General features: G+C 21.2%; 1 protein-coding gene across 3 annotated transcripts in view; it reads left to right on the top strand.

Annotated features, from left to right (window-relative positions):
* The window catches only part of LOC112594070 (Kv channel-interacting protein 2-like), a 276,882-nt gene that overhangs the window by 251,309 nt on the left and 9,562 nt on the right, over nucleotides 1-16,011 (top strand). For all 3 annotated transcript variants that reach the window (XM_025338686.1, XM_025338687.1, XM_025338689.1), the window contains 3 exons: nucleotides 9,950-10,074; nucleotides 10,971-11,040; nucleotides 11,964-12,034. In XM_025338686.1, the coding sequence (XP_025194471.1) occupies nucleotides 9,950-10,074; nucleotides 10,971-11,040; nucleotides 11,964-12,034 (266 nt within the window). The remainder of the gene's footprint in view (nucleotides 1-9,949; nucleotides 10,075-10,970; nucleotides 11,041-11,963; nucleotides 12,035-16,011) is intronic.

Here is a 16,011-nt window from a genome sequence, read left to right as displayed (position 1 = left end):
AATCTCTACGCACGCCTTTCAAAAAAAAAAAATTAAATCTTATTTTTTAAAGATTTAAATTAAATACAAATATGTCAAAACAAATTATTGCACTTTTCTTCTATATAATGTTTATGATTACACGATTGATATATGCCATTTAATAAAATCCTTAAGCATTTAAAATGGTTGCATCTCCTCGCAATGATTTGATTTTGACAATGTTAAAATTATGTAATTCTTTGAAAGATTTTTTTTTTTTTAATGTTTATATTTAACAATAATATGACATCATTTTTATTACAATCAAAAATGTATATTTTTATCATATATAACTTTTAAAATTAAAACAATGCACTCGTATATTTAATATTTTAGTAAAAATTTTATGTTGATTGATATTCTAAAACCAATAAATTATGTTTGGTAGAATTCACTATCCAAAATTCTGATAGAAGTAGTTACAATAAAATTAAATATAAATTGTTGATCATGTGTGTTATATTTTAGATAATTGAATAAATTATCATTGAAATTCACAATTGCATACTTATAAATCATAACTATAGACAAAAGCTGACAATAAAATATTATTACTGATCCAATAAAATTGTATTTTGTCATTACATTAGTAAAGACAAAATCCCTTATTTAGAAAATATATATTTTCACTATAAATATGAAATACACAATTTCAATTAAATTCAAAATATAATTTATACAAAACATACACATTGTTAAATATATTTAATTTTTAAATATTTATTTATAAATTAAACTTATACTGGTAAACCACACGTACTAATTTATAATTGTTATTATTTTTTGTTATTAGATGTATTTGATTAACCAATTGGTGTTCTGATTTTTCTATGAAAAAAAAAAATTAAAGTTAGATTTAAATTCTCGTTAAATATTTGAAGAAATGTGAATTTTCTGTATGGATTATTCTAGATAAATTTAAAATTCATGATTCCGTGAATACTTTATAAAATAAATAGTTTAACAAAAGAAAAAATATGGGCCATACTATAGAGTTAAAATTCAAAAAAATAAAGTTTGGTAAAAATTATTGAACAGGAAAAATACGGTGTATGACTTTGTACGTTTTTATATATATATAATAGGGGTATGATATACATATACAATATTCTGAAAAGTGTTATCTTAATTTATAAATAACAAAATATTATATTTTAAATTCAAAATCAAAAATAAATACTATTTTATAATATAATAAAAATGTAACAGTTTTAAAAATATAATAACTTAAAAAAAAAAATGTAATTTAAATTTCCTTCATTGATAGACCAGAGTAAAAAATATATTTACGTAAACGTATTATTTCTTAACACGAAAAAAATTATATCGGCATGTTGTTATAAATAAATTGTTGATGTATTTAAATTAATTAAAATGGATTAAAAACATATTGTATTTAATGTATTTTAAATTTTATCTTAAACCCATAAATATAGTGTTTCGAGAGTCTTAATAAACAATAAGTTTCAAAAGTGAAAGTCTGTTTTCGTCTTTCTATTCGTGTATGAAATATAGCCTTGTCAATAGCAAACACTTTTAAGAACCTCTCAAACTGTGTTAAATATTGTATATAAGTTCGTGAATCAAACTTATAAAAACAAAATAAGTACAATAAGCAAAAAAAAAAAAAAAATAATAATAATAATAACCGTAAAATAATTTTATATTATATTACTTAAACCAAAAATCTTATACATTGTAAAAACAATTAGCTATTTTTATAATAATATGTAAATATTGAACTCATAACATATAATATATTATTCGTAAATTAACAAATTTTCAAAAATATTATCACTAAAAAAAAAAGTAACGATGAATAAAATAATTTAGATTATAAACAAATAATAACTATGGACAAATGCATAATTCTATTACCGTACTTGATGAGAATTAATATACGAACAATAATACACTAGTTATTATTATTATAAAATACAGAGTGAAAGTATTCCTGAATAAAGAACACATGTTCCCAACTTTATCAGATACATTCAACAACATTGTTAATAAATGTGTTTAGTTCTACTCGTGGTAAGGTAATGGATAATTTATAGATTAACTGAAAGTACCGAACCGTCGTTTATAAAACCGTTTATAGAAAAACGCGGTCGAAATGTTCGCTCTTGGATTTTGTTGATGGCTATCGACAAAGGCTACAGAGTTTGAGGAGTTGTAATTACTGGCGTTCATCTCAATGGACCATTTTCTCTTAGTGGTTAATGTTATCATCACAATAGGTTTATTATTTATAAAAAGGTATATAAATATATAATATTATATTTTTATGTATTTTCATCACTGATGAAGTCTTGTGCAATTCAATTTAAAAACATTTTTCGCTTAGCTGGCGGAAGTGCTGAAAATATTCATTCAATGATTTTAATTGTGTTTTTTTATAAAAATGTATAAATGCTATATATATTATTATTATCTCAGTAAATCGCAGAGTTCATTAGATTGTGTATTTAGATTATCAAAGTCTGTGTTCATCAATTTAACAATGAGTACATTTAATAAAACGAACAAGCCGTTTATACTACTTGTCGTACGGTCATGTTCAAATATTATTTTAACACGAATATTTCTTGTAGGAGAGTTCAAACCCGTTATTTTATTTTATTTTTTTCTTTTTTTTTTTTAGCATATGTAAGGAATTAATTACATTTTTTAATCCTACAATACAACTTGTTTTTAAATTACTTATAAGATTTTAACAATTTTAAATATAATACAATTTTGATTATATTATCTTACTCATAATTCAGTAATACACCGTGATTCCAAATGTCTTATAAATTACGATATACATATTCATAATGATTATTTTAAATTGTTTCTATATATTATACAGCTATACAATCGAGAATTATACAAAATAATGACTATGATATATTCAAATAATTTGTTAATTTAATAATAACTTATTAAGTATGTTCTATTTTATGAGTCGATTAAATTATATTCAAACATTAGATATTTTATGCAATAATGAATTATATTTTGTATTAGAATAGTCGTAATAATATTTTGACTTAATAGTTTTTTATTTTTAAATATTCAAACTTTCTTGATGGAAGAATACAAAATATTTTTGGAGCGCTTCTGAGTTGAAAGTACTCGTACTTTTTTAAATTATTACTCCTGTGGGAATCGCAAGACGACAAACAATATTTGTATTCACAGAGCTTAGCTATATTTACCAGAAAGATGTCAGAAAGATGTACTGAATTCCCAATGCTATTGAAGACTCAACCATCCACTTATATGATAAATACAGGCTAGGATTGACTTAAGAATTTATATTCTATTTATAAAAAAAAAAAAAAAAAAAAATGTAAGGTATTTTAAAAACCATAATAAATGTCTTAAGTAACAAATCAGACATAAAAATAATTCGAAGAATTCGTTTTTCATCAAAATTATAGTTGCACAAATAGTAAAGAAACAATAAAATTGTACATTAATTTAATTTTTTTTTTTTTTTTAATTAGGTATATCTAAGTACAAACACACGTGTATATGTTATAATATGTATACACTATTTTTAATACGAAATCGTTGACAAAATAATTGCATCTTAATAAGCTACATCCATGCTTTGACATTAGCTATTAATCCATGTAGAATTTCAAATATACTAGCTAAATATTATAATATTATGTAAATACACTAAATTTATACTATAATTTTCCATAATATATATTCGTAACTCATTTGAATGTAGAATGTGTGTGTTTAATATAATATTAGATATTACTAAACATAAAAAATGAATAGTTTGAAATTTAAATGAACATCTTTTATGTGTTTTAGTTTAGACTCTATTTCTAAAACTGTGAAAATTTTGCACTGTTATTATAATCATTATACCTTTTGATGTTGAACACCATCGCATATGCATAATATATAATTTTACTTACGTACATACTCGTAGAATAAAGTGAAATTAATAAACCAACTAAGCTGACACAGTGCCTGCAGGCGATTCAAATATAACCAAAACTTTAATAAGCTCAAGAGCAGCTAATGTAAACTTAAATAAATCAAACATACTTTCAATGATTTCAATCATACAATCCAACCGAATAAAGACCAAAAATTCAAACTTTATTTCAAAATAATTGATTCAGTAATAATTAGATTCTTAATCAAAATCCAATAATATCAAAAACAAAATAAAAAACATTGAATCATAAGTCATCAGAAATATCAGGCCATTTTATATTATATGTTGAAGCGAAAGAATTTAACATAATATTATTGTACTCCAAAAATGACACTAAGAATTTAATTCTAATTGTTTTTAACACACAATTATTACTAGCAAGTGGAATATCAAACAGTACCAAAAATAGCAAAGATATTATTAAATCTAGAACTAAACAGCATACTGAAAACAAATTGAAGAAAAAACTAATTTACTACAATAGAAAAAAAAATTACTCATTTAAATTGAAAATAAAAAACTGTAATAAAGCTTTATTATGATCAGATTTTATTTACGAGTTAATGTTATTTTACATTTAACTACATAAAACATACGATTAAAAAAAAAGCATATTATCCTCAATTTCAGGCAATGTTATGTAGTTTAATACGTAACAAATATTTTTATGTAAGTAGTCAAAAAACGTTTATTATGTACCATAATGACGATAAAAGTATTGTTTCTAAAGCAAGTTTTTTTTATATATGATTAATTTTAAGTCTTTTTTTCATAACTTCCCAATATCAATCATTGTTTTATTTTTCCCAAAGATGCAAATTCAATATTAGATCGAAAGTATCACTGAAAATTTGATTGATTATTTACAAATACCACTTTTTTTTTAAAACAAATTAATATTTTTCACTTCAGTATATATGTAGATATTTTTTTTAAAGTAAAATACGTATTGATTCTCTGTCATTTATTTAAACACCTAGATAAAATCGATAGTTATGTTTACGTAATAGAAGTTTTTCCTACTCACGATCTATTCGATTGGCCTGAAATTGATGCCAATATTTTGCAACTAATGACTATGCTCTTCCCTCTGCGTATAAAAAGTTCAATTGTTTCAGAAATAATAATAAGTAGCCAACTATAAAAGTTTGGTAGCGAATGTTTGCAAAATATTGGCACCGATTTTAGAGTTTATTTGATTTTGAATTAATGGAACAATTTCAGGCAAATAATATATAATTTATAGGTATATTTAATAAAGTAAAAATTAAGTATTATATTTCATTTATATATAAATGTGAAACATTATAAATTCAATAACTATATTTTCAGATATATGAATAATATTAACATTCATTTGATTTTTAATTTACAGGTATTAGTACCCGTACGTTTAAGTTTAAAATTACAAAATTATGGAATTATCATATTACAATTTGTATAGTGTAAAAATTAGTAAAATCGTAAAATGATTTGTTTGTTAAAAGAAAACATAAATTACGAAATTAAATATTATACATTTTCAACTACAAAATGATAAGTAATAAAGATAGATGTAGTTATTTGCTTAATAATAATCAACATAAAATGATTAAAAATATATACTCATTTATAACATATAAGTATATTATTAATTTTACATTTAATGATTAGATTTAATGTTTAATTTAACTATACACACAAGAAACAAAGAATAATTGTTAGTTTTAATTTTATTTTTTTTATGTGAGCAAAAGAATTTAAGATGAAAAGAAAAATATTTTTAAGCATCAATGCCAAATTATCATCCAGCTCATTAGTCATGATTATTGTACTGGCTTATTATGATCACTATTATATTATTTAACTATTTTTATACTTAATATACTAAGTACTTTGAAAACAATCGTGGTGGTAATTTTTTTCGTCGGTATGTAATTCAAATACGTTATCAAATAGTACTATTAGCATTAATTGGTATTTATAAAATTAATGAAATGTATTTTGAATGTAAAATAATTTTTTACTACGATACCCATGCATGATTTTTAATTATTATATTAATGTCCTTTTTCTTATCACATCTGTAATTTTAAAAAAAGAATTATAACATAATTAATTATTCATAATACTAGCATTGTGATATAACATGATTAATATTTTTTTGTTAAATGACTTTATAACTACAAAATGAATTATGATTAGTGGATAGTTCATAACTTTACCAAAAACTATAATTACCTACAATAAATGTCACATTGATCAAGTCACTGGAGTTTTTAATCATATTATAAAAAAGGTTAGAAAATAATATAGGTTTTCTAAAAGCCTTTTTAATTTCTACATTATTAATTTTAATAAAAATATCCAATACTTTAGTACTTAAATTCAACAAAAATGATATATTTCTAACGTTACTTTTTAGGGTCATTCCGGCAGTACATTTTAAACCAAGATATTTGTTTTGACTTTTTTTTTTCATAATTTTTGGCGATTTAACTTTTAATGTCATGGCTACACAGAATATTTTTAAATGATTTATGTTATAAAGCTTACAAAAAAATTATATTTACTATTTTTCATAAGTAAATTTTATAATATGAAGCTAAAGCAGATTTGTATATTATATAAGTACATATTATTATTAACCAAAGTGTGAAAATAAAATAATATTTTCTTGAAAGTGTGCCTCAAAAAAATGTTCTAGAATAATTTAAAACTATATGATAATATAATATACACTGATTATTAATTACATTATACCGTCATAAACTCTCATAAAATGAGTTTATACTTTCGTAATATTCTAAAGTTAATTATAATTCAATAATGTTTAACATCAAACCAAAATCTACAATATAAAAATCAACTATTAGTTTTATTTTATTTTCGACCAAATGTAGGTTTAACAATATCGTTTATAATGTAATTATACGTTACTCATGTAATAACATTTAAATCGTAAATAAATTGTCTAAACAATATTACAATACATAATCTAACAATATCATCGAACTAATTATTTTGTTTTGCGTAACTTATAATAATTTACTAATATTGGTAAAATTTCGTTAGGATATTTATACAATTATTATTAGCCAGAAAAGGTATGAAAACGATATACAAATGTTTATATTATATACAATACATATCTCTGAATTTTATTACAATGAAAAAACCATATTTTATTTCATTGGCATGTTTTATCGTATATCTACGGTAGGCTCGTTTAGCAACAGAAAATCTATATAATCCGCTACGGTCATAGTTTATTATTAAAATCACGAAATGAAAATCAAAAAGGTTTTATCACGCCTTATTGCCTCTCTTGGCCAATAAACAATATAAAATACCTTAAAAGGAAACACCGTTAACTCTTTTGTCTGGTAATGCCATTTTTAATGTTAGCATTAAATCTCTGAGGGAAATCGAATAGTAATAACCAAAAAGTTTAACATCAATAACAATAAATGTAAAATTTATCGTATAAGTTTTTATAATTTACACATTTAAAATAATTTCAATATTGTTATTTATTAAAAGTTTCTGTTTTACAAACTTATGCGTTAATAAAATAATATCTATACTAAGTAGTTTTTTAAATATATTTACTATTATACTCTGTTAATGAGTCTAATCTTATTCGAATTAGTTAATACTTATGTTAAGACGTTATGAACGCTAAAAACTTGTTTTATTTTCCAAAGAATTTAACTTAAAAATATCGTGAATTTCTACATTTTCGTTTTGATAAATTATGACTTTTTAATATCGTTTAATATGTTTTTATTTTTTATTTTTTTATCAGCAATATTCATATTTTATAAATAAAAAAATTACATAGGTACTAACATTTGTTAGTCGATTCATTTTTATTGCATATTTATGTTATAATCATTATAAAATTCGTTCTTTGTTCATCAATTTTAATTTTTAAATGAACATAAAAATAAATATTAGGTATTAATATTTTTTTATTGTTCATATCACTATTTTTAAAACTATTGGTTTTAGACGTTGCGTAATAAATTATATTTCCTGCATAAATGTGTTCTCTAAAATATCTGCATAAATGGAAGTCAATTTATTTAAATCTAACATAATATTTACATATTAAGAAAAATTATAAAAGATGATATATAATATGTAAAAGTATTTAGATATATTTTTAAGTAAAATTTCAATTAAGTACTGGAAACAGCCAAATTTATAGTAAAGTATTTTTTTCTTTTAATTCACCATTTAATCAATCACAAAAAATATTTTATACATTCTTGGTGTTATAGTCACTTAGACTTATTAGTCAAACTAAAAATAAATATTTTCGCAACATATAATGTAATTTAGTTCACTTAAGTGATAAGGCATTACTATTATACTGTTATTTCATAGATATTTGGAATAAAATTGTATTTAATAATAATTAAAACTCGATTATAAAAATAAAACTCCACTTAAAATTTATTTTATTAATATTATCAATATTTTTATGCGTAAGTTTGAAAATGTTTGATATAAAATATGATTTCTTCATATATAAATAATATTATTAATATACGTATATTATATATATATATATTTATTCATAATTACTCATTAATAAGTAACCTATTTTTTTTATTTTTTATTTTTTTTTTTTTATAGTTATATTATTCGAATAATCATTAATCGAGTTATTTGAAAATGGAACGAATTATCAGCACTTCAATATAATCCTGGAGTAAAGCTTATATATTAAAATCTATATGACTATCATACAAATAATATCTAGATAAGAAAAACTAAATTTTTAACTACAAACTACAAACAACGAAATTCATCCTATATAATTTCGATGGACACCATTAAAAACTTAAACAAAACTATTAGAATCTTACACATAAATGGTTAAATAATCTCATTTAATATGAACTCAAATATTATATCGTTCAAGTAAATGAGCAAATAAAGCAAATACTTTACTCTATAGATTCAACAGTTTTAACCGAATTTTACTTTTTAGTGTTCAATGAACTCCTATAATAATTCTAGTTTTAAAAATATTATTAACTATGTTTATTTTATTTCTTTACGTGAAATATTGCGATGCAAAATTAATCTTAAAAACTTACTAAACTAATTATTATTAACTATAAAATAGAAAAACTACAGTTAATTTAAAATTGTAGTATTATTTTTACGTACGAAAATCTGTAGCTTTTATAATTTTTATTAGATGCTATAAAATTATACTAATGAATCAAAATAAATTAAATCAAAAAATATTTAAACAGCCTCCCATTTTTAGGCATGTTTGTAACATTAAATGTATTTTATTTACGACCTTAATCTCACGACTTTATACACATAAACTAGGAAAAGGGTGCACCAGAGCAAAATGTTACGCAGAGATTGGATTTTAACTTGGAATAATTTAATTTTAAGGCGGAGTACTGGAGAAGCAGTATGTTGAATGAAACTGTAGTATATTTACTAACTCTCGTTAATCGTAAAATGTACATTAAATTCTTATCTATTTAATCATTTTTTTAAATTATGTTTTCAATAAAAATCATCACATAAAATATTAGTGCTACCTATATTATATGCAAAATGTTTTCCAATAAAAATTTAAATTATTGTTCAGTTAAAAATGCTCTCATCTTTCAATCATAATGACTAAGTTTAAAGGCAACTTGTATTAAATATAAAATAATATCCAACACCTAGTGATAAATATTTCAATTAAAGTAAACTTTTTACTAGTACCTAGATAAAATAAATTCTTAATAAAATATCGTATGTAACATATTATTTTGCGGATATCGGTGCTATTTCATGAATACTAAATATTAAACAAATTACTCTAGAATTATTTTAATGATTTTAAATAATTTAGTTTTACACATTATGATTAATACCATTGTAATTCGCGTGATTAATTCAACTATTCTGCCTATATATATATGAGAATAAATAAAAAATATTTTGTCACTCATTTGTTTTCTATTTGTGTTACAGAAGAAGATATTGATGAATTCAATATACACGTATCAAGGTACAGACCAGAAGAGTTAACAAAACTCACAAAAATTACCAAATTCAATAAAAAAGAAATTCAACTAATTTATAGAGGTTTTAAACAGGTATGTTCGTAAGATGTTAAGTTTTGACATTTATTTTTACTTGGTATTTTGAGGCGGTAGGTTTAAGAAAATTAATTTTAATATTTCAACTATAGGAGTATATGACTAACAAAGGAAAACATTTTTCTTGCGTCCTTGCATTTTCGTAAGACATAATGATTAATAGCTGAATAATACCGAGCTTTAAAGATAAAAGCATAGAGCTCATCGCATTAATTAAGTTAATCATTTGTATGATAATAAAGTGCTATTTTGATTACTTATAAACAATCTTATTTTTAGACATACAATAATTGGCAATCTTATTAAGATTACTAGATTTAATTTTAAAACAAATATTTAATTGGTAAAAATTAATAAATAAATTTATTTTTATTAGTAATTAAAAATTATTCATAAACATGTGTCTATATTATTAAGATATTTTTTATCAATTTGTATGCGATCTTATACATTTTTATGTTTCTAATTATTTAATATTTTTTTCTATATTTCATGAACTTAAATAACTACAATGATATTTGGAAAAAATATTTTTCTACAATAAAATTTATGCTTAATTCAATTTTAAACCAAAACTTAAAGCATTATGAGCTTTTCAACTATCAAGAACAAAATTTTCTAGAAATAACCTTTAAATACAAATCATGGATGTACATATATATGTCTCTAGTTAGAAATTTTACTTTTATAAATTTTTTAATTTTGTTGTTAATTGGCATATATTCTTGTAAATTATAAAATTATGAAATAAATTCATATGTCTACTCATGTAATGCAATGTAATTAGGAATTAAATTTCAAAGTCCAAAAATCTGAACTATGATTATTTTTGTTTACTTTTTAGTTAATTACATTTCTTTAAATATATAATTTATATGTACATTTTGTTTTAGGAGTGTCCTACTGGTATGGTAGATGAAGATTCGTTCAAACACATATTCTCACAATTTTTTCCCCAAGGTGGTTAGTAAATAAATTAATATAATATATAAATATTAATCGGTATTACAAAAAAATATATTTTATTAAATATTTTTAACATACAATGTATTTGTATACTAACTGGTAATAATTTTAAGGCGGAAAGAACATAAATACACATGAATTTACTGTATGAATACTTAGTACAATATTTATGTTACATAATTATAATTTAGATAATTTTTTCCACAATATTCTAAATTTAATTTCTTTTATATACAAAATTCTATGAGGTCGCCAACTTGCAACTTGTGTTTGTTTTATTGAATAAAATTTACTTATCATTATTATTATTATTATGAATTTTAATTTTTTTTTTTATTATTATTATTTTATAAAAAATTATCAAATTATTACATAAAATGTATTTATAAACTTTTTACCTCTTAATATTATTGTATTTATCCATATGGCTCGCGAACACATATTTATGTTGGAAACCCCTATATAGTTATTTATATTTTAAAGAAAGAGTAATTAATTTTAAATCTTAAAGTATCAAAAAGCGTGTTAAAATCCATCAGGAATTTATTGTATTAATATCTCATTAATAAATTAATCTGATTCAAATCATCTAAACTAAACATACATCACATCATGTTCACATATTATAGTATTCAATAGCACACTAATCAATGACGATAAACACGATTTAACATCATAATTTTGAAATTTATGTTTCTATATTTTTTTAATTCTATTCTAAGTAGAGTGAGAAGTGCATTAGTTTAAAAATGATATGTAATTTTTATTTTACACTGTATAATTATTACTTACTAATTAGCTCCTAAACTTTATTTATTATTTGTACTAATTTTCAACTATAAGATGTATCTATGTCTAATTTTAAATTATTTTTCATAATGATTTAGTGTGAATTAATTTATAATTATCATTTATTTTAGATGCCTCACAATATGCCCAATATGTGTTCAATACAATCAAGAGAAATCAAACTGGAAAAATTAGTTTCGAGGTAATTAAATTTTGCGTATAAAGTTTTAGCCATAAAACAAAAATCTTTATATTACAATATCTGATTAAAATATAAATCCTAAATAGTATTTATCTGAATATTGATAAAAATATATAAGTTGAATGCACATAAAATTATACAGAAATTAAAAAATTCTCTAACCAAAAAAATTTTAATTAGGCGCCGGATTTTCGTAAAATACTTATAATGTGTAGTTTCTATTAAATCGACAAAATTAAAAGTAGTTTTAAAAAAATATATATATATTTAGAAACTATGCCAAGTAAAACATAATATTATTATGTTTCAATAATAATAATATGTGTACTTATAGTATTTGTCGCACATATTTCATTTTTAATTCTTTACTTTTACTTTAGATTTTATATTTACACTTATAATATTTATAATATCTTATTCATTATTAATTTATTAGTGGAATCAAGAAATTAGCTATAAACTATAATACTTAATTTTTTTTTTCTAAAAAAAAAAATCAATGTGATCCGTTAAGGTGAGTATACTAGTAGTTTTAAAAAAAATTTAATTTAAAAAAAAAAATAATACTTTTTTCATCTTACTTTCTCCCTTCATTTATTTATCTCTGTTGCATATTTGTGAATACATTTGATATATTTGTAAAATCATCTCTCGTTTTTTTAATGTTAACGTGGATTCTTTTTTTAATTTATATTTTCAATCGAAAAATCAAAAGAAAAACTTTTTTAATTCATTTCAAAATTGAAAACGAACTAGAAATACCTGAAGTTTCTTATCAATGATTTTTAACCATTATGAAAAGGAAACCTTTTAATATATTCGCTTAAAATTTTATACAGTGTTAACATAGATACTTGATGTACTTGAAAAACTGTTGTCAAGTCTTAAAATTATTTTAAAATAAAATAAATCTTGCTATAAAAGAAAACAAAAATGTTTTATATATATTATAAAAAGTTATAAATTATATCATACGAAAGTGTCTGGAAGCAACATATACGAAATTAAAATTAAACTAGTTTATTAATTTTAAATAAATGTAAATACAATTTTTTAATAGTGAAATTAACAATTATAATTGTTAAAAATTTTATTTTTTTTTCTCATACTTTTTCACATTTCTTATACAATTAATTAAAAAATTATACTGGTACCTATCTAATTTTTATTTTTCCTTTAAAGAACATTATATTTATATTTGCAGCAATTGCTTAAAATTACCCCACTTCACTTATGTTTAAATATATTATTAATTATTTAAAATGTAGTTTACAATATAAAACTGATTTCAATTTTCTTTTTTTAATTGTTATTATTAATTAAATAGACATTTAAATAATAAGGCTTGTAAGTTCTAAGTGATATTAACCACTAAATAAAATATTTGTTTACAATTAATGTTAATAATTGTGTGTAATTGTATTTTATTTAATTTAATTTTTTATACTTAAATGTGCATATACTTTAGCGTACCCGGTTTTATTCAAAAATAAACTTCATAATAAATTTTATATGTGTTACCGAAGTACTCAAAGGAATTTCAATTTATTTTTACGATATTTTTTCAATAAATAACTATTGTCTAGATTTTAATTTTCTCTCGAAGTCTTGGAATTCCATTGAGGTCGGATACCTATAAAAATTTTAATACTCCTTAACTAAAGCCAATAAATATAATAAAAATACAACTTTATGATATTATTTATATACATAGATAATTTAATAATAAATATTATTTATAATTTAAAAATGTTATATTATTTCAAATTCATATATTTAAAATTTAAATAATCAAAAAAATAGTTTTATTTATTTTAATATTGATAACTAAATTAGTTGGTAATAAAAAAAATGTAAACCGTATTACAAATAAGGATCGTTTTAATTAAAAAGTTAACACAAACTATCATGAAAACAATAATTTTCTTATTAAAAATACTTATATGTATAATATGTATATTATAGGTATTCGGAATAAGAATTCATATTTATTTTAATAATAAAATTTATAACAATATTATATTTCATGAAAAATATACGTAATACTTATATGACGTGTTTAGTGTAAAATATAGATATTAAATAAAGTATACTGCATTTTTATATTTTAATAAAGCGTTCAGTAATTTAAACAAGCAGAGTGTAAAATTATATGATTAAAATGAAATATAATCTGTTTGGATAATTTATTTATTTTTATTTTGAACAACTGTACTTCATTAAAAGCTATTTTTCGCTCAAGAAATTTAATTAACTAAAGAAATCTAACTTACACTACAACTAACAGTTAACTACAATAAAACTAAGATCTTTACCAACCTTTTTTTATAAAATTTATTTAAAATTAAAAATGTTTTAATTAGTTTTTCTAGCATTAGCTGTAGACAAATAATTTATTACAGTTATTATAAAATAAACAACATAATTTTTATTATAAAACTGAAATAATAATATGAATATTTCACTAAATATTTATTTGTGTATTATTAAACTTTTTTATTACAATGACATTTACATTAGTTCATTCGTTTTTTTATATAAATATTTATATTTGAACATTTTTTATTTTATTTTATGATTAAATTATATTTATATAATGCTGAGTTATTTTTTTAGTAGGATATTCCATAATATGTGTAAAATAAAAAATTCTACAAATTAGGTAGGTTAAACTAACCCTTTTTTAAATTAAAATCAGATTATCGTAAAATTTCTAGTTTTATTAAGACGGTTTTCATATATTTTGTAAGTTGAGAATATTTTTTCATTTTTAAAATATTAATTTTTATCCATTCGACACACGTAAAATCATTTTTGATAGGCTATTATTGGAATAAGTAATTTAAAAATTAAAAACAAAAAGGTACATATTTTAAAGTTTTAATGTTTCTAAAGAACTATTTTTCAAGTGCAATTATTTATCATTGAATTCAAATGTATAATTACTATCCTACGCCGGTTTAAGCGAAGCGAGACAAATGCCCAATAGCTGGTATCAGAATATCCTGTTATTCCTGTTATAGGCGTTATGGCTCAGTTGAATAATGTATATAATAACGAAAATCAATAAATACAAATAAGAACCTATATTAAATGAGCCCATTAATATTTAACGGTAATAACTAAATGTGCGATGAATTTTGGTATTTGCACTACATTGCTTTTAAAATTGTTTTTGATTTGAAATATTTTTCTTATAAAATGTATTGATAAGATTATCAGAAATCTTCTAAGTAGTCGTATCATTAAAAAAAAAATAAATAATTCGATAATAGTGAATTGTAATTTAATATTATCACTTCTATAAAGTTTTAATCCAAAATAAGTCATATCATTAATAATAATACACGCAGCTCGTGGTTTTTCATTAATAAATATGCAGGATAATTTATTGGTAATTTAGCTATTGCCGTTATAATGTCATTTACGAACCAATAGTTGTTTATTATTCTAATTAGTTTGTAACTAAAAACTAACGTGAATGGTTAAGTTATAAATGTGGTGTTTGTGAGCGAAATATATTGAATTAAACATGTAATGAAAAAGTTTGTTATAGTCGTCTAATGTGTAGATATGTAGTAATAAACGTTTGCTTTACAATACTATAAATTGTGTAAAATAACATAAAAATACCTTAGAACAAAAATTGAAATGAGTTTAAAAATTTCATTTTCATGATAATATTTTATTTTTATTAGGTTTAATATATACATTATTCAATATTAATAATTGTATTACGCGTCTACATTAGCATGATTAAAGTTTAGATCACTCATCACCCTGCATAGGTGCCTATCCTTAATGGTACAATTGATGATAATAATTCTTTTATTAAATGCCAGTCATGTATATAACGTAGTTTTATGTGACTGTCACGTATTGGAAAAGTTATTATTTTTGTTATAATATACTCGTTACTGATTTTCAAAAGAATATATATGTATACCCAGGATCCCTATAACGAATTACTGTGCTAC

Source organism: Melanaphis sacchari, unplaced genomic scaffold (assembly GCF_002803265.2).
Source record: "Melanaphis sacchari strain LSU unplaced genomic scaffold, SCAv2.0 Contig21_pilon_pilon, whole genome shotgun sequence".
In the NCBI taxonomy this organism is placed as follows: domain Eukaryota; kingdom Metazoa; phylum Arthropoda; class Insecta; order Hemiptera; family Aphididae; genus Melanaphis; species Melanaphis sacchari.
This window is presented reverse-complemented; position numbering and strand designations above follow the sequence as displayed.